Genomic DNA, 27,675 nt, shown 5'->3' on the forward strand with positions numbered 1-27,675 from the left:
CGGTGCCTGAACCGATACTTATAAAAAAAATAATAATAAATAAATAAATAAAAAATCCCCCCAAAAATGATGGATTGGCCATTAGAATAGAAATAGAATAGAGAGTGCAAATGTTAGAGGGTCAAGTTTTTTAATTAAAAAAAACAAGCAGATAAAATTAGAAGTAGCATTAGAATAGAGAGTGCTAGTGTTAGAGGGTCAAATGAAGATGAAAGAGGTGTGTTTTCAGCCGTTTCTTGAAAATATTAAGGACTCAGCTGCTTGGATTGAGCTGGGCAGGTCATTCCACCAGGAGGGAACTGTTAATGTAGAAGTCCATGAAAGTTTTATCATAGGTAGAATGCAAAATGTTTCAATATAAGCATTTCAGTCAAATGTAATTTATGCAATATTTCAAACCTTTAACCCACTTGGGAAAATCAACCCATGGCAACAGTTTAAAAGTAGCCCAATTCTGTGGAAAACACGCGGACTTGGCAACCCTGCATCCAACAAGAGCTGCAGGAGTCAGCTTTGACTGATCACAGGTCGAGAATAAGGAGAGATGACTGACAAGACCATGCTTGAGTATCTTGTAAGACGTGCTCCCTTTACACAGAGTGCGTGTGATTGCGAAATCGAAAGTGAAAGTAAACAGCGCAAATGCTCATTCAAAAGAGATTTAAATATCTCTCTCCCTGATATCGGCTCCCTGATGCGCCAAAATTATACACAATATTAGAATGTTTAAAGGAGTGGACACGAAAATCGTGGGAGCGAAACACATGTTGCGGGAGCAGGCGGCAGTGGTCAGAGATTCAGCGGGAGCGGGATTAAGAAAACAGCCAAATCCCGGACATTTTGGGCGATTTAAGAAATCCCGGCCGGACGCATTTTTGTAGGTCCAAAATGAGGACATATCCGGGAAAAAGAGGACGTATGGTCACCCTAGTATTAAGTAAAACAAGAATCAAAATAGCATCCTTAGATTCCTTATGATTCACATCTCTACTGAAGACCATTTTTAGTAGGAAATTAAAGAACAGAGTGCAAGAGCTCATTTCTATTAAACATAGTACCTGCTGAAATGGGTTGGGGAGCGTCTGGCTGCAGTACAGGTAATAATGCACAATATCTAGAAAAGAAGAAACAACAAGAAAGAGTGCATTATGAACAGCATGGCATATAGACGATAGAAAAGAAAAGTGACATGTCTTCAAAATCTGGTCATAACTAAGATTAAATGAATCTTCTGATGGATGACATCCACTATACTACACAGATGTGTAGCAGCCACTTTTAACCATTCAGGCTGTGGTGCTATTTTCATTTTTGGGTGAAATATTCCTTTAAGTCTTGCGCGCTATGGAAAAGCAGCCTCTGAGGAATGAAATTTTCCTTTGGGAGGCTCTGTCCTCGTGCACCTGAGGGAGCTTCTGTCTGTCTGGTAGAGCAGGAACATATTATGGCTGAGAACAGGATTAAAGTTACGTAATCAAAGGAATGGCCATTTTACCGATGTATTCAGTCACAGTGATTATAGAGCAGGATTAAAGGTCTCTCAGATTAACCCTATAAACTATTCAAGCACTTGAAAGTGTAAAAATGCCATTTCATGCAAATTTGTTCACTGAAGAACTATAATCCCCATTCATAATATGAGATACACTCACCTGAGCTCATCACATCTTTTGTTTGGTTCATCAGAAATTTGTCTGGTGCAACACAGAAATCACTTGTGCCCTAGAGCGTAAAACACAAAAAAGTAAAAAACCTGCAATAAATGAAATATAAATATGAAATACACTACCATTCAAAAGCCTGATGTCTGTAATATTTTTTAGTTTTATTTTTTTTTGCATGTTTTTTAAGTGTCTGTTATTTTATTACAAATACCGTAAAAACAGTAATATTGTGAAATATTATTACAATTCACAATAATTCTTTCTATAATAACTCTTACTCAAAACTTCAGGATTTTTTGATCAAGTGCAAAACTTGCACAACTTTTTAATATCATTTTTTAAACATTTAATTAATTTATTTTTATTTTTTGCTGTATAAAAGTATAAATTTTTATTCAAAAAATATCTTACTAACCACAAATGTTTGAATGATAGTGTATACATGTTCAACAAATATACTGTTCCAAAATGCTTGTATAATTGTATTTCAACTAACACTTCTGTTACTGCAGGATGTTTGGGGCAATAGGTGAAGGGATAAATCGACACAGGAAGCACACATGGCTGCAAACACACACTCATATACTGTAGGCTTGTAGAATAAACTTATGGGCCCTAATAAACAGCTATCTGTTAGACAGGAAGGAACATATGACACGAGTCATCACACAGACTCGAAACATACTGTATAGGCAACAGGAAGGGATGCAGACATTATGCTATAATGTCTGTCTAAGGAAAAAACAGACATGCAGAAACACCACGCACACACTCTCACATATAGTTTGCACATAAACATCCCCAGGCTGTGAAAGGAACACATATTTCTTTTCTGTCAACAATACATTTGCATTCAGTGATGACATCATTGTACCATTCTACTAGGAGCAATTTCTGGCAAAAAGCAAAAAGGCAAGAAAACTTAAAACAATTCAGATCAGAATACAAGTGACAGCACAGAAAAGAAGCAAAATAAGTGTTGAAAAATAATACAATATACAAAATAAAAATAAAAATAATAATAAAAAAATTAAAAAATAAAATAAGTGGTAATATTGACAACTAACTCAGACTTTGCCTCCTCATTTCACAAGTCCACCACATGTCAATTATTCTACTGCCTTCAATATAAAAAATTTCTCAGCCATTATCATACGGCAACCCATCAGGAGCATTTTTTTTTTTTTCCTGCAGTGATCCACTTCCATCAACTTTAAAACATTCCCCTCATCCGGTCTCAGAGCATGGAAGTTTAAAGTCAAGTCCACATCCTGTTGAACTCCTGAGGCTCAATACCTTCTGTTATGCATTAATTCATTAGCCGTGAAGACAGGATCAAAGCCCTATGTGTCTGTGTCTGTGTCTTACGCCTGCAGGAAAGATGAGTTCATTACAGAGAACTGAGCGTGTCCACTGATGCTGAAGAGGTGGCGCATCTACATTTCTCTCTTAAAGGGTTAGTTCACCCAAAAATGAAAATTATGTCATTAATTACTCACCCTTGTGTTGTTTGAAACGTACCAAGATGATCGACAAAGCAGTCCATGTGACATCAGTGGTTCAACTGTAAAGTTACGAAGCTACGAGAATACTTTTTTGCGCAAATAAAACAAAAATAATGACTTTATTCCACATTTTCGTCTCTACTGCGTCACTTGTGGACACGCGTTCACAACAGTATCATGATGCGAGCGTGTGGCGGCGACAATACATACTATATTGTATTGTATTGTATGTGATCCTGGACCACAAAACCAGTCTTAAGTGTAAATTTTTCAAAATTGAGATTTATACATCATCTGAAAGCTGAATAAATAAGCTTTCCATTGATGTATGGTTTTGTTATGATAGGACAATATTTGGTTCGAGATACAAATATTTGAAAATCTGGAATCTGAGGGTGCAAAAAAATCAAAATATTGAGAAAATCGTCTTTAAAGTTGTCCAAATGAAGTACTTAGGAATGCATATTATTAATCAAAAATTAAGTTTTGATATATTTATGGTAGGAAATAAAAAAAATATATATTCATGGAACATGATCTTTACTTAATATCCTAATGATTTTTGGCATAAAAGAAAAATCTATAATTTTGACTCATACAATGTATTTTTGGCTATTGCTACCAATATACCCCAGCGACTTAAGACTGGTTTTGTGGTCCAGGGTCACGTATTATATTATATTATATTATATTTATTTTTTGCTGTGGAATGTGTACATTCAGTAGTGGGAGAACAGCTGTGCAGAAAACACTCCTGTATTTGGAAATAAATTTGTAAGGAATGCATGACCAGTAATGTTTCTACACAGAAAAGCCTCTTTTTCAGCACTATAGCTACAAGTCCCACTGAAAGGCTATATTGATTCTTCCATACTGTTTGCTTTTTTGATGGATATAATTGATTTGTGGGTAGCTGTTAAACTGCATTCATAACCTGCCAGTTACAGTTATGAGTAGGAGAATAAGTGGGTGAGTGAGTGAAATAGTTTGTAAGAGAAAATAGAGGGGATATAAAAGATAAATGAATCACACTCTGCCATAAAACTTTGCCAAAAACTGATTTTCCCACGACTCTACAGGGAAGCTATCTTAGCTCAATTCTGAAACTAAATGAAAAGCCTAAAGTAATAAAAAAAACAAAAAGCAAAACAAAAAAAATATGAACAATGCAATTCATTTTATTTAATCTGAATTAATTTAATTGCTTTCATCTAGACTAGAATTTCATCTAGACTGTCAACAAAATGCTGTTGTGGAAGTAATGTCTGAATCAAAAAAGCCATTGGGTCTTTTTAACTGAAGGTGGACCTCCATTCAATACTCATCATCTGAAAGCTGAATAAATAAGCTTTCCATTGATGTATGGTTTTGTTATGATAGGACAATATTTGGTTCGAGATACAACTATTTGAAAATCTGGAATCTGAGGGTGCAAAAAAATCAAAATATTGAGAAAATCGTCTTTAAAGTTGTCCAAATGAAGTACTTAGGAATGCATATTATTAATCAAAAATTAAGTTTTGATATATTTATGGTAGGAAATAAAAAAAATATATATTCATGGAACATGATCTTTACTTAATATCCTAATGATTTTTGGCATAAAAGAAAAATCTATAATTTTGACTCATACAATGTATTTTTGGCTATTGCTACCAATATACCCCAGCGACTTAAGACTGGTTTTGTGGTCCAGGGTCACGTATTATATTATATTATATTATATTTATTTTTTGCTGTGGAATGTGTACATTCAGTAGTGGGAGAACAGCTGTGCAGAAAACACTCATGTATTTGGAAATAAATTTGTAAGGAATGCATGACCAGTAATGTTTCTACACAGAAAAGCCTCTTTTTCAGCACTATAGCTACAAGTCCCACTGAAAGGCTATATTGATTCTTCCATACTGTTTGCTTTTTTGATGGATATAATTGATTTGTGGGTAGCTGTTAAACTGCATTCATAACCTGCCAGTTACAGTTATGAGTAGGAGAATAAGTGGGTGAGTGAGTGAAATAGTTTGTAAGAGAAAATAGAGGGGATATAAAAGATAAATGAATCACACTCTGCCATAAAACTTTGCCAAAAACTGATTTTCCCACGACTCTACAGGGAAGCTATCTTAGCTCAATTCTGAAACTAAATGAAAAGCCTAAAGTAATAAAAAAAACAAAAAGCAAAACAAAAAAAATATGAACAATGCAATTCATTTTATTTAATCTGAATTAATTTAATTGCTTTCATCTAGACTAGAATTTCATCTAGACTGTCAACAAAATGCTGTTGTGGAAGTAATGTCTGAATCAAAAAAGCCATTGGGTCTTTTTAACTGAAGGTGGACCTCCATTCAATACTTACCCTTTCTTTTATTTCTTCCTCCTTCATTGATGTGGTTTAATGAAATCTGCCACTTTTAACTCTTTTCCCAATAAACACATAAACCACAGTATTTTTGATTGTACACACACCCACATCAAACGCAATAAATTGGACTGTTATCACCTCCTTCAGGCAAGCAGACAGCAGTTGACTATTATTTGTCATGCTCTGCCACATAAACAAGCTTTCGATAGAGATGGACTGACTGTGACCCGCCTCAAGTGCATATAAAAACCAACTAACATCACATACAAATACACAATTATAAGTAACCACATGAAGTGTTCTGAATGGAAATACTGATGCGTTTGTCTTGAATTCTCGATATCTCAGATAATGACCTGAATAGAATCACTGATTGAATAACAGGCTTGTTGGTTTCTACTTACCACTGCAGTGGCCACATCAGCTCCGAGAGACGACCAACTCAATATCAGAGTCAGAACACCGCAGACCATCATCCTGCACACACACCATACAAAACACGATTGACGATACTATGTTGGGTTGCCAGTTGATGTCCAATGTCAAATCTGGGTTCTGAATTATGACAATACGGGTGAATTTTTTTTTTTATTCTCTTTATTCAAAAAATGAATTACTATTTTTGGGCTGAAATGAGACCATGTTTTCATGAGATTCAGCCATGCATAAGCATAACACAGTTTGTGCTTTGTGTGTGAGAGAAATTTGGGTAGACAGTACCCAACAGAGCTTGTTCTACAGATTTTGTCGCCTATGAATCTTTATAAACGAAGGGTTTGTACTATATATAACAATCACTGACCTCAATTTAGGATATCTCTGATAACACAGTCCCTTTACTTCCATAAGACTGCAGAACACTTCCAACGCTTCACTTTATACTGAACATGACAGCAAGTGTTCTATACTCCGAAATCCACTGTGCTGCTAAATGACACACTTTCCACTTTAGGAAATACCATGCAGTAAAATCCAGCTGATAAATTAAACAATTACTCACGTCTAAGCTATTGGTTTCCTTTTTAATAGTGCTGTCAAACGATTAATCGCGTTTAATCGCATCCAAAATAAAAATAACGTGACATTTTTCTTAAATATATACATGCATGGGTGTGTATTTATATATACATAATAAATATACACAGTACACACACATATACTATGTGAACAAAAACGTTTTATTTTGGATGCGATTAATCGCGATTAATCGTTTGACAGCACTACTTTTTAATTTATCATTTAGATGAGAACTTTAATGAAAAACATTGTTATTTTCAGATGAACAGCATTAAAAGCCAATCCTTAGAGAACGAGGAGAACATTTTGCTTTTCTTTTCTCTTTGATCTTTCTTTTAATTAACTTCTTTCTATTCAATCTTATGTCGTAACATATTAAAGGGTGTCAAATCATACATTTTTTATTATTGTTTTCTTCCCTGAGATAAAGTTACTCCTACAGATAAAGTTAGCCAAGTTTTTTTGCGGCAAAACAGCCATTTTTCATACCCGATCTGACCCTTAAATTAAACGTTTTTGGTTTCTGACTGCAGTTTTTGCTTATTTTTTAAAAACGGTCTTGGTTAGGATGTTTTCTGAGCATTATAGGAAATGTATTTTCAAGAAAATTAGGGCAATATGACTACTTTCTTTTTATATCTTTGTCTTTAATTCCAGTATTCATCATCTCATGATAACCCAGTGTAATGTCATGTTTGTACTCACGTAGTGAGCAGCCAGCGGGATTGTTTGGCCAGGCCCAAACAAGCAGCAAGACAGATGACCAGATCCAAGATCAGTATCAGGAGGTATGTCAACCACCTTCAGAAGAAAGAAAAACCAGCAGATGAAGACTTTTATAAGCAGTTAATGAATACACATCAAATGACGTGATCAGAGATGCTGACAATAATTCACACAATATACTGCCAAGTTTAGAAACTGTTAATCAAGATATGTGTGAAAAATAAACAGGGTATGAAGCAAGAGTGTGTTTGTGTATCCATCTAAAAGAAAAATGACAAACGAAATATCTTTAATTTCTCAGATGTTTCACACAGACTTGCTTCCTCTTGGGGAAAAACAATCCCAGTCTCAAAAACATCTCCTCTAGAGTCTCAGAAATATCTTAACAGCATCTCAAACTGTTCTCAAACCTGACAATACCAAGAAAAAACAAACAAACATAAAAATAGGAAACATTTCTCTTATCACATCAGATTCTCTAAAGACCAAGTTATTATCAGAGCTATGCTATCCACATCATACTCATTTTTCATGCCAACAATTGTTCCATTTGTGTCATTTTTTATTTCTCCTCACAAATTTTAGGTTGCATTTCAAGTTATATACTTAAGTAAAACATGACTGAGACTTTCCTGAGCTACAAAAGCGCAATCGCTAAAAGATAAGATCTTCTTGTTAGCGTGTGTGTTCTGCCTAGACCACTCCAGAGAGCTCTTCGTCTCTGGAAATAATTCATAATAGATGAACAACTTCTATAGGTATTAATATTTCATACGCTGAAACCCTGTCAGAGGGGAATAGATGAGCATGTCTCTTCCTATAAACTGCTCTCAGACACATGCACACCCACATTCACATTATCACTATCACATGTCAGCTATATTAATATGCTTCCTATCAAAGATGAACTTTTCTGGCAACCTAAACTAAAGAACTGTGACATCATCACTTCAACCTGTCATCTGCAATGCGGAATAATGACAGGAATATGAATGCGGTTCTGGCGGATGTTTTGATGGATGACCAGCGGTGAAGCTGCGGCAGTAAATAACGTGTGATCTATAGTGTCTAACACGAGGAAATGGCTTTAAATGCAACTATAAAACGGACTGTACACACATGAAGTCATGCATTAGCCGCTGATGGACTACTATGGTGTTTCACTCAACCACACTTAGAGGAATATGAAAAGTCAAGGATGCAATATTTCATAATGTTTTTGCCTGCTACAAATAAACCTGCACTGCACTGAAAATGTAGGCCTATTGCAGAAGAGGTACATTATGTGGCAGCTCTCATCATTACCTGTAATATTCCACATATGCTGTCTGATCAGCTATGGCGGCCAGGTCTACTTTCGCCTTTTCCCAGTCAGGAAGCCCAAGCAGCTGCTTAATGATGTTTTCTGACATCTGTTGCATGAACTGCAGTGTCTGCACAAAGTCTCCTCGTGCTGCAAAGATCTCACCCAGTCGAGACAAGTGCTCGTTCAGGCCGCTCTGCATGTCTCCCACAGTACCAGTGACCTGTGAGAGAATAACACTGTTAGTGCACACAGACATACTGTGATGGGTTTATAATGACATACTCTACCATTAAAAAATTGGAGTCAGTAAGATTTTTTTTTTTTTAAAGAAACTGGTACCATTATTCAGCAAGGATGCATTATTTGATCAAAAGTGACAGTAAAGACTTTTAGTAAAGAATTTCAAATAAACGCTGTTCTTTTTAACTTTCTATTCATCAAAGAATCCCTAAATAAAGGTATCATGTTTTCACAAATATAGTAAAGCAGCACAACTTTTGAAGAAAGGTTTCTTGAGCACCAAATCAGCATATTAAAATATTTTCTAAAGGATCATGTCACACTGAAGACTGGAGTAATGAAGTTAAAAATTCAACTTTGCAATCACAAGAATAAATTACATTTTAAAATATATTAAAATAGAAAACAGTTATTTTAAACTGCAGTAATATTTCACATTATAGTTTTTGATTAAATAAACGTAGCCTTGGTGAGCATAACAGACTTCTTTCAAACTATTTCAGGTTGAGCATTTTTCAATATTGAAAACATTAAGACCACATTTTCAAATAATCAATTTAAAAGAAGTAATTGAAAAGCTTTTAGAGTTAATTTAACATCACTAAATCTGTTTATCTGGCTGACGTGCACATTAAATGCAGAATAAACAAGAACACGAAGACACATGATGTTCTTCTTAACATGTTCTCTTATTCTATATCCCAAATTAGGTTTTTGAGAAAGTACTGCATGAGCTCTAAAAAGAGCTGTTTTCTGTGTGAACAGCCACGAAGAACTAGCCGATTTGTGTTCCCTCATCCATTCTAATAGACCCATCCATTAAATAGAGTGTGTTGTGTTAGAAAGCAGATGAGATGAGGCCAGATGTGTGCATGTACATACAGTACATACAGCATATTTAAAGCTCAATAATAGCTAAAAACAGCACAGAATCAGGGGATTCCCAGGCAAATGCTTTAGATCCTGAAATCAAATACTCGTGGCCCAGACTCAATTCCCAGCAGTTTGCTTTAGGTTGTGACATCACTACTCGAGCGCGAAGTGATCTCATACCCAAAGCTGTGAGAAACTCAGTTCCACATTGATTATCTAGTTTGACCAGATTCGTTTTTCATGGAATCTTTGATCTCACATCAGCACTGCACTCTCCTGAATCCTTTCATCTTCATGAAACACCAAAGTCCTGATGCTTTTTTTTTTTTTAGTTCTGAGGGTGATTTTGAGAAACATTTTGTAAGTTTCTTGGGAATAGCAAAGTTTATTGTGTGGTCCCTCCTCAGTGGGGTTTAATATCTCAGCTGAACGTAATCCAATAATCCAGCTAATGAACAAACGCTAGACATCATGAGCTTTGTTTCTTAAGTCACAACTGTAATGCATATGTGAGGAAGTGGTTAAGATACGAGACCGAGATTTTTCTCCCAGCGCTGCGGCTCTAATTGATTGTCTCTGGTTTCTGTAGGCGCTGAGCTTCTGCAATTAAATTTGAATGGGAGAGTTGAAGCGTGAAATGGAACACAAGCACTAAGTGGTGCTGCCTGCTCTATATCCAGATACGATTTTCTATTTCTCCATTAAAATTGTGGAGGAAAAAAAACAGTAAGACAAAAAATGAGAAGGGAGAGAGAGAGAGATTACAAAAAAGGGAATGATGACCTTACTGCTTACAGGTCTTCTAATAATGGCTGTGGGAATGTCTGGGGGTTTGTTGGTAGAACTAGTTCAGAGGTTCTCAATATAGTTACTGAGAACCAGAAATGAACATATAAAGACCAACAGTGGAACAAAGACTGCAAGGAAGTAGTAAGATAAAGATCAGATGTGACTCTTACAAGCAGTGGTGGGTTGAAACTTGAGCTTTTTAGAGTTCAGAACCTGACATTGAAAGGAAAAACCAATCTCAGGAACAACAATCAAATTCACTTTGTCTTCAAATTCACCTTCGACGAACGTTTGATTAACTGCCTCGTGGGTGATGGATAAAAAGCTCTCAGCTCCTTTATTACTTTCTATCAATTTTCTCTTGCAGTTAACTGATGTGTTTGAAGAATATCAGGAGGATTGTGGGTATTTTCCTGGGAGAGACTTTCAGTGAGTTTTTGGGTTGTTTGAAATGGTAAGGATCCCACAACTTTTCCACCAACCACTAGCAAAAACTTTCAAAACTCTGCAGAAGAACATGCATTCTTGCACCTTTAACACATTTCCAATGTTTCACCCTATTAAACATAGTCTAAATATTAGAATATTGGCAGTCATTTGCACATTGCCAGTCGAAAAAGAAAACAAGCAGAAAAGGAAAAGAAGAAGAAAAAAAAAGAAAAAGATTTTTCAGTTTCGCCTAAACTGAAATGTCCACAAATGTGACACTTTAATCTATGCTGTCAAACATTTCACCAACTACTTCTCACTCAAAATCCAAACTCTGGATAAGGTTACATTCAATGAAAACATTGTAATGGTTAAGCAGCTGGCTTGAGTCCAGAAAATGTCCACATTCTGGTCAAAGCGTTAAAAAAAAAAAAAGTGTCCTTCGCAAGCTGAGAGGACGGTACAAAACGACCCAGTGTTCTGCATCATGTCAGAGAACAGAGGTATTTATAGAACAACAGAGCTCTGGGTTGACATTCTGTAATATCATATCCAGTATCCACCCTGATCAAAATTTTTTATCCAGTATTGGCTACAAAAGTATTGGACATTTTCAGAATTATTACCTGGAAAATAAATACAGTTACATTAAACAGAAAGCATGTCATCACACTACATGGGGTAAGTTGTCACAATGACCATGTTGTTTATTGACATAGATTTTAGAATAATATCTTTGAATAAAAGGTGAAAATAAAAATATTATGTAAAATTACAATATTGAGAATTAATAATAATAATGATTATAAATATAAATAATAAATAATTATCCATAATACAGTAAAATATCATTTAATTATTAAATAAACAATTACTTTTATATACATTTTATAAAGTGCATACAACATAAAACACATGTACAAACAAGTTGCCCCACAATGTATCTACAGCATTATGGTTCTCCTGTAACTCAAACCAAGTAATTTATGTCCTTGTTAATCCCTGGGTGCCTCTGTGAACACAAAACAGATCCGCACAGGAAGCCACACAGTTCATTTGCAAGCACAGAGGGGGTCCTGAGAGGAGGTGAACAAGAGACCTTATGGCCCAGAACCAATAAACCCGAAAACCAAGCAGTCACCGCTCAACAACCCTGCAAAAAACAAGTCCTGCTATTCCTTCTCTTGACTCTTTTGAAAGGGCAGCCCAGTGCTTTCAAACAAAAAGAGTGTGTGTGCATGTGTGTGTGTGAGAAAGAACAAGCATCTGTGTGCAATGGATGCCAAATTAAATCATTGTTTTCAGGCAGGCAGAGCCATTGAAAAGCCTCAATCAGGAAGTCAAAGATTTCCACAAGTGACTTCATCAAAGCCTTTGTCACAGGGTTCATAGCTAATTATGGGCATTGCATGCTGGGTTTTCAGACAGTGGACACTTTGTACCATTTGAAGGACCTGGTCTCTAGGGAGCATTTCAAGAATGGAAGGTCTCTTCTACTTCGATAAATATATTGATGATTCTTGAAGCTAGCTGACATTAATCTGAGGTCATGACCTGGAGATCAAAAACATCTCTAGTCCTTCTGAGCACCATTACATAATTTTTTTTCACAACAACGTGCTCTTATCTCTCTGAGGCAGACTGCTACTGAAAATTACGGCTGATTTTTCCCCGAAAGAGCAGTTCCTAGGTCAGTTCTGCCTTTTGGCTTGTGATGACTCAGAGAGTGTGTTGAGGGAATCAAGTTGACCTCAGATAAGTGTGTGCTTCATAATTCAGAATGAGACAGAAAAAGACGCATTAATCTCCATTAGTGCAGATGGGGAGTTAATCCTCAACTCCTCAGCGGTGTAAGCGGGCAGATGCTCGGAGCGCCTTCAGTCTCCGTTCAGTTCAGAACCACAGCACCAACACTTCCCTGAAGGCTCTTACAACAGGTGTAAGTGAGCCGAACAGCTGTGGATTACTGATGTATAGCTTGAGAGATGTTTGCACTCAAATTTACACAATTTTTTGTGTAAGTTAAGTGAATAAATTTGTCATCAGCTACTCACTTGGAAAATAAATATAAGGTTAGGTTTGGGTTAATGATGTCATCACTAGAGTTGGGATAATGTCCAGTGGACCTCATACTGACAGTATCTGGGAATAATGACTGTTTTACTAACAGGGGTGACTCTCAAATTGTACTCTTCATACAACATCTTATAATAGCAGCTGTATGTAATTGTGGAGAGACGGATTGATAGACGAATGGAACAACAGATAGATTGAGGGAGCAACAGAGAGGTAGATAGAGTGATGGAATGATGGATAGAGTGATAGAGCAACGGATAGATAGAAAGAAAGATGGATCAGTGGATGGATGGGTGGATGGATAGAACAATGGATTGATAGATGGATGGATGGATGGACAGACAGAACAATGGATGGATGGACAGATGACAGAACAGTAGATGAAACGATGGATGGATGGATGGATGCACACACAGATGAATGGATGAACGGACAGCAGAATGATAGACAGACAGAATGATGGATGGACGGATAGAACGATGCACAGACAGAATGATAGAATGATGGATGAACGGAAGGATGAAAGGATGGACTGAATGACGGATGATGGACAGACAGAAAAATGGATGGACAGTGATGGAACTACAGAATGATGGATGGATGGACGGACGGTCGGATGGACGACAGAACAGTAGATGGACAGACAGATGGATGGATGGATGAACAGATGGACAGACAGACGACAGAACGATAGACGGACAGAATGATGCACAGACAGAATGACAGAATGATGCATTGATGGATGGATGAATGGATGGATGAACGAACTAAATAAAGGATGGATGGATGAATGAATGGATAGATGGAGGAACGGACTAAATGATGGATGGATGGATGGATGGATGGAAAGATGGATGGAACGACAGAACGATGAATGGATGGAAAGAACAAAAGAACGACAGACAGACAAACAGAATGATAGAACAACTGAAAGGCAGAATGATTAAAGGTTAGATAGAATGATAGAGCGATAGATAGAACGATAGAACGATAGATAGATAGATAGATAGATAGAACGACAGACAGATAGATAGATAGATAGATAGATAGATAGATAGAGGGGTTTTCAGGAAACCTGTTTGAAAACAGTAATTATTTTTGTAGCTGAAATTACATACTTTAATGAGGGGAAATGTGAACTAATCACTGCTTTTGCAGGCTTTCAGTCTGCCATGCAATTAAATAGCTAAAACTCACAACCAGAGGCATGAAATGCCCTACCAAGTGCATGAAATTGGTGCGTGAAGCAGGATTAAAGCGTCTTAGTGTCACTGTCAGCTCTACGCATTTGAATCAGAAAACGAAGACGGATATAAATAGGTATGGCTGACAATACATGAATAAGGTTTTATTCAGGCCCCAGCCTTCAGGGGACAATGACGAAAGGAAAAAGAGGCCTTCATAACTGCACAAACATAAAAGGCTGTAAAAACCAATTTGAGGTATTTTCTCCAACAACTCCATATCACAGAAACACACTAGAGTGTGTGTGCATTTTCTAACACACACAGATACACCCCTTGTCGTTTACATCTTTCCAGAGACACTGAGCAGTTGCACGTAGCAGCATATATCTTCAGCGGTGTCCTTGCTATTGCAAAGGGATGTCAGAAAATCAATCATGCACTCAGTGGGGATCCCATGAAATTTTAGCAGTGCCGATTGGCAAAAAAAGATTTAACAGGAGCAGGCAACTGAACTGGATATAAGGACCATCTGGCTGAGGTTTGGTTGGAAGAAACGCTTTGATAGAAAGTGTAGAACTATTTGCGGGGAGGGAAAAGAGATAATAGAGCCTTTAGAGGGAGTAAATTTGCTTGGGAGAAGTCTGCAAGACTATTGGGACACTTCAGCTGAAATCAGTCAAGACTACAGTTGGTCAGGGAGTCAAACACAGTCTCAGTGTGTTATTTATAGTCAGCGCTGCTATATTTGTACTTACCAAACTGTCCACACCCGCCAGCGTGTGATTGGCATTATAGAGAGAATAGGTCAGCTGGTACACCCCATCATTGATTTCACTGTTTCCATAGAAACCAACTCCCACGGCAACACTGAAAAGTCACAAGGTGAAAAGTTACAATTAGTTCACACATTGTAATCATCAGGCCCTTACAGAATATGCACATGCAGAAATCCGCAAAGGGGTTTCCAGAGATCTAAAACACCTGTCATTTACAAAGTTATACACATCCCTCCCTCCTTGTGTGACTTTTTATTAAATATTTTGGCTGTTTTTTTTCATGCTTTTTAGCTACCACTAAGCATGCACATTTTACCATATTTAATTACCATGGCTGAAAAACATGGAAAAATGTAACACAATTGAAGCTGTTAATAAATTGTGCTTTATGCACTTGGCCTTCACTTTAAGCAAAAGCTACAGTACTGCAAGTATCATAGTATTATTGTTAATATTAATATTTTATAATATTATTAACATTTCTTAATATTTATTTTCAGCTTCTCTTTTTAATAAAATTTAAGTAATTTCTGCAGTTATGTCATTATTATTAGTCTTTATTTTTAAATGGCTTTAATTTAAATTTCTTAATTCAAATATCAGTTTTAGTCATTTTAGTCACTTATTTCCAATGCAATATTTATATTTTTGTTAAGGTTTTTCTTTTTAAGTTTTTCTAATATTTATATTTTATTTTATTCCAGCTTTGTTTCAGCTACCAAAAAATATTTAACAGTTTTAGCTGACAATATCAACAATATTATAAAACCAAATCGTCAACTGGGACAATCTGAAGCCAGCTGCTGAGTAAGCCATGTCAGAAAATGTTTCCTGAGCTCAAATAAACGTCATTTTGAATGAATAGGCTCTATATGGATCTCAAGTTAAATGACTGGAAAATAAAGGCGCTGTGGTAGGATGGGTAGTGCACGCGTGCCACATGAAGGTCTTTAATATTCAGCAGGAGCCGTACTGAGCCAAAGGCTAATGTTGCCCAGACACAAATAACATAAAGGTTGAGGAAAAGTCAAATAAGATGGTGTCTTCTGCCAGTGAGAACAGTTCATAAACATTAAGAGAGCAAGAGAAAGAGATGAAGTGTTCAAAACCAATGGATCACTACACTGATGGTGACGTTGTAGCCTATGAAGAATTACAAAGAAATTATTCTGAACCAATCCTATACACTTATCTTTGGGAAAAAAATTGATACTTAAAATGTGATTCCTTGGGAATCAAGAAAAAAAATGTGCATCTTGTTTGTATTCTGTCATCAGTTATTCACCCTCATGTTGTTTCAAACCTGTATAACTTACTTTCTTCTGTTGAAAAATCTCATAAAACTTACATTGTAGGGGCTCGTGACATATCGGAGTACTAGAATGCCACAGAGACGTTGGGCTGGTAAACAACCACCTACTAACCACCCACAACACTCTAGTATCATACTGGCAAGTTTTGGACAGTCTCTACAACTGTTTGGGCTGTATATTAAAAGTAACTGCACTGACATATCCAGTAATATTGGACTGGTGAAGACATACTCATGATATTTCATTGCAAGAATCATATTTCTTTCTCCAAATCAAAATCTAGCTCACTACACAGCTTCAATAAATCAGACAATGGTCCAAATGTGGACTGAACGCAATCCATTTGAGATAAATACCATCTACAATACCAGAGAAACAAGTTAATGAGTTTTTGGCATGAAACAAAGAATATTAGCGTGAGAGTGCATTCTCCACCCCAAGCCACGTAGAAAGAATGATGTCATCAAAACGGCCAGACTCATCTCTGTTCTTGGTATTTGGTTCATTAGCCCCCAGAAACCCTATAAGGTCAATAACACTGCACAGGAAGTGAAGTCATATCCTGCATTGCATTGTTCATATAAGCTGCCCTTTAAAGTCTATTCCTGACCGACCCTCCTTTGTGTTTAACTTGAATTCGACATTTCGGGACTGTAATGAGCAATGAGTAATGAAATGCAAAATCTGTTCTCGGTCCTGTGTCAACTGAAGAATTGAGAGCGAGTTTAGATCAGACTCCACAGTATGGAGCTGCACAGGGGACTCCTGGGGAAATGTAAAAGTGTAATGATTCCTCCAAAGCTTCTTGCCTTTGGAGTGGGTGAAGAGTCATAAAGACGCACTCACAAACAAACACAAAGAATGCACAGTGCCCTACGGCCGTGTGCCGCCTTACGCCGAAACGACGCGCGGGAGAATGTGTGCGGCCTGGAACAAGAGACTTTATTAAAATTATGGGAAGACTGAATTCTCATTAGATGGATGCCTCTAGCCAAACTGCATCATTCTCCTGATCCGTCACTGATTTAAAAGGTGCACAGGAAAATTGAGCTGCACTGGGGAGAGGAAGGAGAAAGAGAGATGCATGCCAGCTTTCTCATAAAAATGGCAAGAGCTGACTTAAATTGGCAGATTCGATTAGGGTTATTATTATTAACAGAAACTAAAATGGAAAAAAAAAAAAAAAAAAGATGTTGATTCTGTGAAATAATCAGTAGTGATTTGAATGTAAAAATTAGCTGAATGATAAAAGCAAAACAAACTGTGGTTGGTTGCTTTTTATGTCAGTTATGATGATCTTTTACTATCCAAGTGTGTCGTTCTTGGCCAAAATATGCTACAAAATGGATTAGACTTTATACCAATACTCAAAGGTCTGTCTCTGCAGAAGACTAAGAACATCAGAATTTGAATCCTTTCATGGATTAGCTCAGATTTATTCAAAACACACTGCTCGCTTTCATCTTTCAGTGTTTAACCAAACACTTCAAATGCAAAACCTGTTTGGAAGAGAGAGCTGAGAGAACAGCTCTTTTTGCAGTATGAACTACCCACATTATTAACATTGTAGATGGTTGCTGAGAAGGAACTGAATCAGAATCCCTCTACAGAGAGCTTCTACAGCCCAAACTGGTCTTCAGACAGGCAATAAAGAGGAAAAGCCTGTATTTGACTCCACACATTAGACAGGTACTTTGATGCTTAAAAATCTATGACAAAAATACAAGATTGTAGGCAATTACTCCTCATGACAGAAATGTAACAATTATAATATTTTATACAATTATTTTTGTGATATAATAAATGTCTTTACTGTCAGTTTTGATTAATTTAATGCATCCTTGCTGGGGGAAAAATCTTAAAATTCTTTTAAAACAGTATTGTAAATGTTACCATTCACTCACTAAATGCATGCATGGCATATGGACAATTAGCGTAACAGCTACAATAATAAATTTAGGAGTCCTTAAAATAGAACCAAAGTGCTAATGCTGTAATTTCCACAAGAACGTCAGTGCCTTAAGATGTTTTGCTTTTAAATGACTTTAGATGGTCCAAAACAGTGCCAAAAAAAGCTCTACTCTGGCCTCAAAAACCAGGTCTGAAAGCAGGCACATAAATAATGGCTAAAATAGTGCTAGTGCTTTTATCAACTGGATGTAGAAAAAAAAAGAGAGCGAGAGGGTTTACGGTGTTGAGTATGGATTTTAAAAATACAATTAAGCAGTACCTTACATCAGCCTCTCACTGTGTTCTCTTGCTTTAATTTTCATATTTTTTCTTCTTTGTAAAATGAGGCATCTTTCACAACTGAATATGATTTGAGTATGTCCTCAGACGTTTCCTCCCCTGAGGGGGGCAGCGTTTCGTTGCGATACATTTGCGTTCATTCATTCAGTCGTTGGGTTCTTTGTTCATGCCACCACAGGGCTTCAAAACGACAAGAGCCCCACATTATTTTGTAGGGGGTGGGCTACAAAGTTTGCTGAAGCTACAACCATCTGTCAAGCCATCTCCGTCCTGCATGATTCATTAGAACATGACTGATGAACACCATATTGGTCACTCACCCTCAAACTGTAGGTCACAACTTCCTGCTTCATCAAGTTCTTCAAAATAAAAATACTACACAATGACCCGAGAATTGCAGTAAGTGGTGATATCTACATCACATCAAATATAAGATCATACAACAGCATTTTAGTGGCTTTTTTTTGATGGTTTAATGCATGAAATGAATTTTCCATCCACTTCAATTTTATGTCACTTTCCTTACAAAAAAGGGAGGTCACAGAAAAGACCCTGATTTGAAAATGAAATACATTACAAAAACACTTTTATGAAAACTATTAACTTTTTATAAAGATATGGCAGGTGTTATGAAATGCATACACTGCTCAGGGCTAAGCATCAGTACATATAGAAAAAAATAATGACAAGGCTAAAGTGTGCAGCTCTAAAGTGTGTTGCAGTGGGTGTCAGGAATGAGCCCTTGCACACGCCAAACAGGAAGCTGACAATAGGTTACAGATGTCAGAGAGCAGGTGTGTGTGTGGCAGAGAACTGGTGTGAAGCAGAGCAGGCAGAACAGATCTCTCTCTCTCTTTTCTCTTTTACCTGTCAGTGAAAGCTATTGTGAGATATGTAGAGGTCATGTCATGAGGTGGACCATGAATTACATGGAGGCTCTGAAACAATGACAGCCACAGCATGTGCAAGACCCGTCTTTTCACAACAGAAAAATAGCAACTACAGAACAAGTCAACTCAGTTCTATTAATGGATTTTTTTCTGTTTTTAATAATAGTTTTTATAATTGTTATATTTGTATGATAATTTTGACATTACAACCACTGAAGGCTATAGCCATTACTAGTGTTTTAAATTTCATTTTACTTTAATCAAAGCAGTTGAAAATGCTCTTTGTGTGATCTAAGGGACTTAGAAAAAAGAGCAGTACATTCGAGCACATGGCAACCATGGCAACACATGCTGTAGATTAACTGAGCATCTAAATACCAAAGAAGCTATTGCACAACTCCTGCCATTCAGCAGCAGGTCAGTTTCACCTGCAGACAATACTAGCATTTGAGTGTTACTGCTATTCTTTTCTTGCAGCTTTGTTTAAATAAATAAAGTTTTGAGTTCTGAAAGTTACAGTATGTTTTTATATTAAAATAAAATTGCATTTCAAAAGATCAAGAACAATTTAATTCCTCATGATATGACCCCTTTATATAAAACACTGAAACTGTATCAAGACCTTTTTCAATGGCATTTAAATTTGGACAACAAGATTTACATTGATCTGATATCAAATTGTTCAAAGCAAATCCAAATGTATTAGTGAGCAATTTTAGATTCTAATACCTATCATTTCACCTGAGAACAATCTAGGACCCCTATAGAGCTCCATCATGTCACACTGCATGACCCGAGACCCTCGCTAAGACAGAAAATTGATTTGGAGCCATAAAATCACTTGTCTATCTACTTGTTCATCCATCCATCCAACTAACCAAGCAAACCTATGATTTACTTCTGGACACTGCAGAAATACTTCTGCTACAAACTACATTAACGTTGAATGTAGATGAAGTCAGCCTTGCTGAGACATCCTGCAAGTTTTAGCAAAACCACATAAATGATAGAAGGTGAGGTTAGGAGTGTTTAATGTAAAGTTTCCAAAGATGACTGCATACAGAAAATGCAACACCAACAGACAGACTTCAGTGAATGATCAAGTTATAAGATACAATGCCAGCAAGGTGACACTGATGAAAGGTTCCAGAAACCATAACATACTAAAATAACTAGCTAAAAATTTATGCAGATATCATCTGAACCAGGATATATTAGGGCCGGGTGATATACAGTGGGTACGGAAAGTATTCAGACCCCCTTAAATTCTGCATTTATCTGATCAAAAATAATAGTGCAGCATTGACTCTTTTTTTTTAAGTTTACTAATATACTACATAATCCCCCGGTTTCACAGACAAGTAGGGATGTAACGGTATGAAAATTTCATATCACGATTATAGACAAGGCTTAAGCCTTGTCCCAAACTAAAATGTAAGTCTGAGCTGTTTTAAATCAAAGATACAAATCAAAGGACACCAGTAATGTTTTTTTTTTTCTAAGGCACATTTATAAAAATTACTTAAATGTCCTAATTGAACTATGGCCTAATCATGGCTTAAGCCCTGTTCACACTACAAGCGATACGCTGCCTCCATCTTGTTTGAGATGGCCTTGGGCCTCTTGTCACCCTTAAGCCCTGTTCACACTACAAGCGACACGCAACAGCAAAGCGACACTATCCCATTCATTTCAATGGAGAGCTGGCGATTTCCAGCGACACGAGCGGCAGCGGCCGTTGGCGACCGGATGGGGCGTGTCCAGCGACGCAACAAAGTTCAGAATCCTTCAACTTTATGCAAATGAAGAGCGACTTTCGGGAGCGACAGCCAATAGGAAAGAAGACGGTAGAGCTCATGTGATCGTTCTCCTCTCAGCGCCGTAGATAAACATACGCAATGGAAGAAAGTTTGGGTGTTGGTCTGGTCGCTGAGCAGTTTGGAGCAGTCTGCGATCACACAGATTTCGTATTTCTCCGTGGGTGAGAAATATCTGCGTAGAGGAATCGTGCAGGCCGCGGAAATCGAGCGTGAGTGACATTTAATGTGAACGTTGAGTTTAGGACATGCCATTTATGTTGTGAAGTGGAAGGGAAAGTAAACCAAACTTCTTTCTCCTTTAATAAAATAATACTAGAGGGGAGAACGAAGGCACGTGAAGGTGCATGTGAGGTGACAGCTGGGTGAATTTCTAATGTGACGCAGCACGCCACAGAGTGAGTAATATTGATTTCATTCGGTTTTGGGAAATGTATATGTATACTCAGAGAAAATGGTTCACTAGTTGTATACTGTTTTGATGTCAATGTTAATTTGAATTCATTAATAATCTGTTCTTGGAGAAGAAGATAGTAATAACAATGTTAATAGAGATGTACAGAGTGTAAAATGGATTTACTTGAATTTATTTAGTCAATAGTTATAAGTGGCTTATGAGAATGTATATTTGATTATATTCTATGTTTGTTCTTCCTTTAGAAAGCATTATAAGCCACTACCGTTGTTTATCCAGGGGGTTAAGTGCTCACACCAATTTATTTGTACTGTGTTTAATTAATTAATTAATTTTATTTTATTTTTTGTTACTGTGGGGCTATCCTTGTAAAGGGAAAAAAAGGGGAATTGGCGAAACTGGCCTGAAGTTATTTCGGTAACTGTGAGCACTATTTGAAGTGCTTATATTTTTGGATTTGTTTCTTTATACCTTTGGGGAAGCGTGCTTTTGGTTGTGTTTATTCTTCACTGTATACATTTCATCGGCACAACTCCCCTCAATTGAAAACCTTGAGTATTAATGCCGCGTCTTCTGCATACGCGGTCGGAAATAAAGTACGGATTTAATTTAGATTTAGATTATATTTAGTCTTTTGCCTCCAAAATGTTTGTACTTAGCAGCAAGAAACCTGATTCGCTGTCAAGGCAACCAGTATTGAGAACGCCCACTAGCAACCTCATCGCCAGCCCCTGGCGACATGCAGCGACTTTTGTCGCTGCTAGTGTGAATGGGGCTTTAGTCTAAGCCCTGTTTGTGAAACCAGGCCTTTTTTTTTGTTGTTCCTTTTTTCAAAAGAAAAAATCGTTATATATATCATACAATTAAATTAGATTTTGATCCCCCTCCCCCTATTCAAGGTATGCAAAACTAATTCAGAATTATCAACCAAGACGATGTTCTTCTAAGATGTAACATTCAGACTAAATTCCTGCTGTTAAACTCTGACCACGTTTCTGCATTTAACCCAAAGGTGGGCTCTGTTTCACCACAGAAGCTTTCAGAATACCGACAGTCGTAATGCTAACTTAATAACATCAACACAGATGAGTGTCATGGGATTAAAAGAGAGGATGGTGTCTCATAAACATACGCGCATTTATATACACACATTCATACACAACACAAACTAATTCAATTGAGCACTTTAGGGCTCTTTAGGGATGATGTAACAGCTGAGATAGTGCCTGCTGGGAGACTGGAGCAGAGTTAGATTAGATAACTCCCCTTACGCTATTAGCATGTCAAAGTAACATCTACTTTCTTTAAGAGAGCTCTGTGTAGTGAAGCTCCCAAGAGTTAAGACCTTGAAGGTCTGTGAATGTCTGCAAAGATATCCATTTTTGCAGACCAATTCATGACAACATGAAACCAAAACTGACTAATGCACCAGGGCCGTCAAGATTTAAAGGGGACATCGGATACAAAATTCACTTTTACATGGTGTTTGCATATAAATGTGTCTGCAGTGTATGGACACAACCACCGACAATGATAAAAATCCATTCACTCCTTTTTTATTCCCCAAAAAACCTAAGCAGTCTCAGTGTATGGACACAACCACCGACAATGATAAAAATCCATTCACTCCCAATTATAAAGCCGTTTTGATTTTCTGCGCAGTATGATGATCATTTTAACCAAAGTATGTTGCAGACATTTCATGAAGACCCTAAAGAATCATACCAACTTGTGGAAAGGGCAAAACACATCATATAGCAGTACTGGGATTAGGTTTAACAATATTTTTATGCTATTTATCAAATTTGATATTATTAGTTTGTTTTTGCTTTCTGAAGACTGGTCCGAAATCAAGAGGTTAATCACAATTGGATTATTTCTCTCAATTTTTATATTTTATCTAGTAATATTATCTTGAAATTAGGGCTGCACAATTAATCGAATTTCTAATCGCAATTACAATTATGGATGCCACAATTACATAATCGTTCAAAGCGGCAATCATGTAAATTGTGATAATCGTAATTAATAACCGCAACTACAATTTCAAGGGAATAATCGACAATTATGATTTTTGTCATAATCGTGCAGCCCTACTTGAAATCCAGTAAAAGTCAACGTAAAATGAAAAATCACCTATTTTCTAAATGCATGTTATTGATCTTATTGTGAATGATTCATCAATGCATACATTTCATTTCTCCAATTTTTATGTTACCAATTAACAACCAGAGCATTGAACCAACACTGTAAAAAATTACTTTTGGGGGTGTTAAATACAACCCATGAAAATCAGTTAGATTTTACTTAAGTATATTAGTTAGCGAGTAAAATATATAATAATTGGGTTAATTCTACATACACTACCTATTTGTTTACAGTAATAACTGCAACACTAAAAAAATTAGTAATATATACCCAAAAATATTAGTTCTGGCACCTCAAAGTGCGCATGCGTCAACGTCCAGGAGGGACTCGCGGGATTTGCCTTCTGTGTCAATGGTGGGACAGTGATGTGCCGAACTACAGATACGTTTTATTTAAAACATTCTGATATCATCGTTAATGCAAATGTTTATTGTTTAATTCTAAGATCTACAAAAAGATTTGTGTTGGTGCGCTTCTGTGTTATGTTGTCGGCTCCACAGCCGTCGTCGTCGACTGAATTTGTGGTTGGTCAAATTAACTTTGAAAGCGGAGAACATTGTCCAATAATGGCACCTGCAAATGCGAGTAAAAATCTACATTGGTGATTAAAATATATTAGCTGCCATTAGTGTTATGTATTATGGCTAAAATTAGTGAACAGCTTTAGCGAATCTGCTGCGCGCGTGTGGTGGTTGAGCGAGTGAGAGAGTGAGTGACGGAAGACTCGACCTTAAATTTTTCAACTAATTTGATCATTTTCACTTGGATGTTTGTCACAATATGGAAGAAAAAAAAAATCTAAACTACACCTATACATTAACATTAATAGTGGGTAAAAAAAATACATGCTGTCAAGTTAATACAAAGTAAATATTCTTCAGATAATATCCCAATAGTTTGCTTTGACTTCAGTACAATGACAATATAAAAGCCAATTGATTTTGAAATCATCTCTTTAAAATATGCTTCATTTTTTGGAAAAGTTGGAAAAGCCCTGACATAAAACAATATAACAAGAGATCCATACATTTCAAGTCTTAAGTCATTCAATAGTAATTTCTTCATTGATAATCTTTATTTTGCAGTGAACTTTTATTTGCTATCACATGTACCAGCTCAAAAAATTAGGATGGGAATGAGATTTAAGAAATGCAACAGAGGGGAACTTTTCGGTGAATACCAACCTACATTTCAGTTTCTGTTTATTATAAATACAACCGTTACATGGCTTCAGAAGACTTCCAATGTAGCACACAAGTCATATGGACTCCTTTCTTACTTCTTTTATGGTGTTTTTTGGTCCTTTTTGGAGCTTGACAGCCATGGTCACTAAGACCTGTAGCTGAATGCCGCTTGTTCTTAATGGATGATGGAGGCAGAAAAGTGCACAGTGTCTGAGCAGAGGTCAGAGGGCCGTCTCGGCATGTCCAAGGCTATTCAACTCCTTGTTAAAGTCTTAAATACTAGTCAGACTCTGAGTGTTCCCAAAACCCCTCCTCCAACTCAGACCTGATGGACAATGTGGCCCAAAACAAAACTAAAGCGTTTCTATCACCGGTCAGCAGTATGGTGTTCAGACAGTAATGTAGACTGCTCTCTGCATCCGAGCACAGAACAGCGCTACCTGAAGTGACCCAGTGAACCATTGTTTTTATAGAGCAAGAAAATAAACTTGACAGCTCAGTGCAATGAACCTCTGAGAAAGAAAATGAGAGCAAATGAGAGTGAGTAAGATGCAGAGGCTTTTTCTTGCTTCAATACAAAAGGGGTCAAAACTTTTGACAGAAAAACACAGAATTGTTGACATTTTTGCAGATTTATTAAAAAAGAAAAACTGAAATATCACATGGTCCTAAGTATTCAGACCCTTTGCTCAGTATTTAGTAGAAGCACCCTTTTGATCTAATACAGCCATGAGTCTTAGGGCTAGTTTAAAATAGTATACAATATATAATATAGTATAAAATATATACATAGTATAAAAATATGTTTATATAAAGTATATTTATATATAATATAAATTATATGAATATAAATATATACAATTTAATGTGTCCTTGCTGAACAAAACTATTAATTTCTTTAAAATTTAATAAATATTTTAAAAAAGCAATTTTTAAAATCAAGGTTAATGTTTAATATAAATTAAACGCACGCACACACATGCACACACACACACACACACACACACAAGACACAGCAGGTTCACACCGAGCCCAGCTGCTGCTACACAGCCCAGGAAGATGAGCGACTGGAACACACAAATACATGAGATATGAGTTTCTTCGTTAAAAAAATTTAAAAAAATGAGGGAAATTTCTCATTCTTTGGAAATGAAAGAGTTTTGTTTTTATCAGTCAACTCAGCCCAATTATGGAAACTAAATTCTACAAGTTGTTCAGATAGCATTACTGTAATGATATCTGAACTAGGAGTTCTTTAACAAATGACCCATCATATTTACATAAAAATGCATATTAAATGTATTTACATTTTCAAATACTCAAGTCAATATGAAATGCAAATTAACTCCTGATGCATATTGTTTGAAGGGCTGCTAAATGATTAATTGCGATTAATTGCATTCAAAACAAAAGTTTGTGTTTACATACTATATGTGTGTAATGTGTATATTTATTATGTATATATAAATACACACAAATACATGCATAAGGAAAATTTTATATATAAAATATTAATATTTTATATAATATAAATTATATACAAGTATTAATACATGCATACAATTATGTTTTAAAATATATACATATATGTGTGTGTATTTATATACATAATAAATTTACACCGTACACACACATATAGGCCTAGTATATAAACTAGGGCTGAACGATTTTGGAAAATAATCTAATTGCGATTTTTTTTACCAATATTGCGATGAGCTGAACGAGACACAGATTCACTCTCTTCCAGCAGGTAGTGCTTAAAGCGTTTCCTTGGTTTCCACTGTAAACAAAGCAGCGCTGCACTTATGACCTTTAAAATGCATTATACAGAGGCAAGATGAAAAGAAAAAATACCATCTAAACTTTTTTAAAGACAGTAAGTTCCCCTCAGACATACATTCATACAAAATAAGTCTTTGACTGTGCTCTTTTCATTTAAAATTAGAGGCAACCACTGCATTTTAATCATGATCCAAACAAAGATGCTGCATATGCAACATGAGCAGTTTTTAATCTAAATTAGATTGCATAATTTCGAAATTTGAAGCAAAAACAGAATTGTTTGACTTCAATTTTGTGAATTTTCAACCGGCTCGCGGTTAAACGTTACATCCCTATTAAAAACACATACTGTACTGTTAAAAAAAAATAAATGCATTTTTTCATGATCCAATCAACTCCTAATAGATCAAAATCACGACACGTCCAACAATGATTTTCCTGTTTCACTGTGAAATACGTCACATTATGCAAGTAAAATGGGTTATGAATGCTTTTGATTTTAAAAGGATGTGCAACATGTTGTACTGATGACAGCATTTTTATTTTTAGGAAAAAAAAAAACAATAAAAACATGGTTGTCACGGCGACTGTCACAGCCCTAAACAGCATTAAAAAAATCTCTAAAAATAATAATTGTCATGAGTACAAAAATACAACTAAATATCAGTAGAATAGCAAAAGCAGCCAGCTTAATAATAAAAGGTTCAGAGACATAAGTCATAGAGAATGAAATAGGACAAGATGGTACAAGAAACCCTGACTAATCTTACAAGTGTACTTATTTGGGAAAAAAACAAACAAAAACAAAATTATCAATGTGCAGAATATGGCCTTTTTGAAAAAGTAATAAATAGAACCCTAATAGAATCATAAAGTCGTAATGAAACAGAAGTAGCAACAGATCTTTTCTCAAAGGATTAAGG

General features: G+C 36.2%; 1 protein-coding gene and 1 long non-coding RNA gene across 2 annotated transcripts in view; one reads left to right on the top strand and one right to left on the bottom strand.

Moving 5' to 3' along the window:
* Window positions 1–27,675, bottom strand: part of LOC107718539 (protein tweety homolog 2-like) — a 65,300-nt gene that overhangs the window by 11,537 nt on the left and 26,088 nt on the right. The window contains exons 2-8 of the mRNA XM_016525636.1: window positions 25,976–26,037; window positions 14,933–15,044; window positions 8,583–8,803; window positions 7,257–7,352; window positions 5,939–6,011; window positions 1,653–1,722; window positions 1,059–1,114 (exon numbers count right to left, since the gene is read on the bottom strand). Coding sequence (XP_016381122.1) covers window positions 1,059–1,114; window positions 1,653–1,722; window positions 5,939–6,011; window positions 7,257–7,352; window positions 8,583–8,803; window positions 14,933–15,044; window positions 25,976–26,037 — 690 coding nt within the window. The remainder of the gene's footprint in view (window positions 1–1,058; window positions 1,115–1,652; window positions 1,723–5,938; window positions 6,012–7,256; window positions 7,353–8,582; window positions 8,804–14,932; window positions 15,045–25,975; window positions 26,038–27,675) is intronic.
* Window positions 21,323–22,229, top strand: LOC107718534 (uncharacterized). The gene is made up of 3 exons (XR_001637428.1): window positions 21,323–21,435; window positions 21,543–21,621; window positions 21,884–22,229. It is a non-coding gene; the product is annotated as an uncharacterized LOC107718534 (long non-coding RNA).

The sequence above is a fragment of the Sinocyclocheilus rhinocerous genome, unplaced genomic scaffold (assembly GCF_001515625.1).
Source record: "Sinocyclocheilus rhinocerous isolate Xijiao unplaced genomic scaffold, SAMN03320098_v1.1 scaffold2, whole genome shotgun sequence".
Classification (NCBI taxonomy): Eukaryota; Metazoa; Chordata; class Actinopteri; order Cypriniformes; family Cyprinidae; genus Sinocyclocheilus; species Sinocyclocheilus rhinocerous.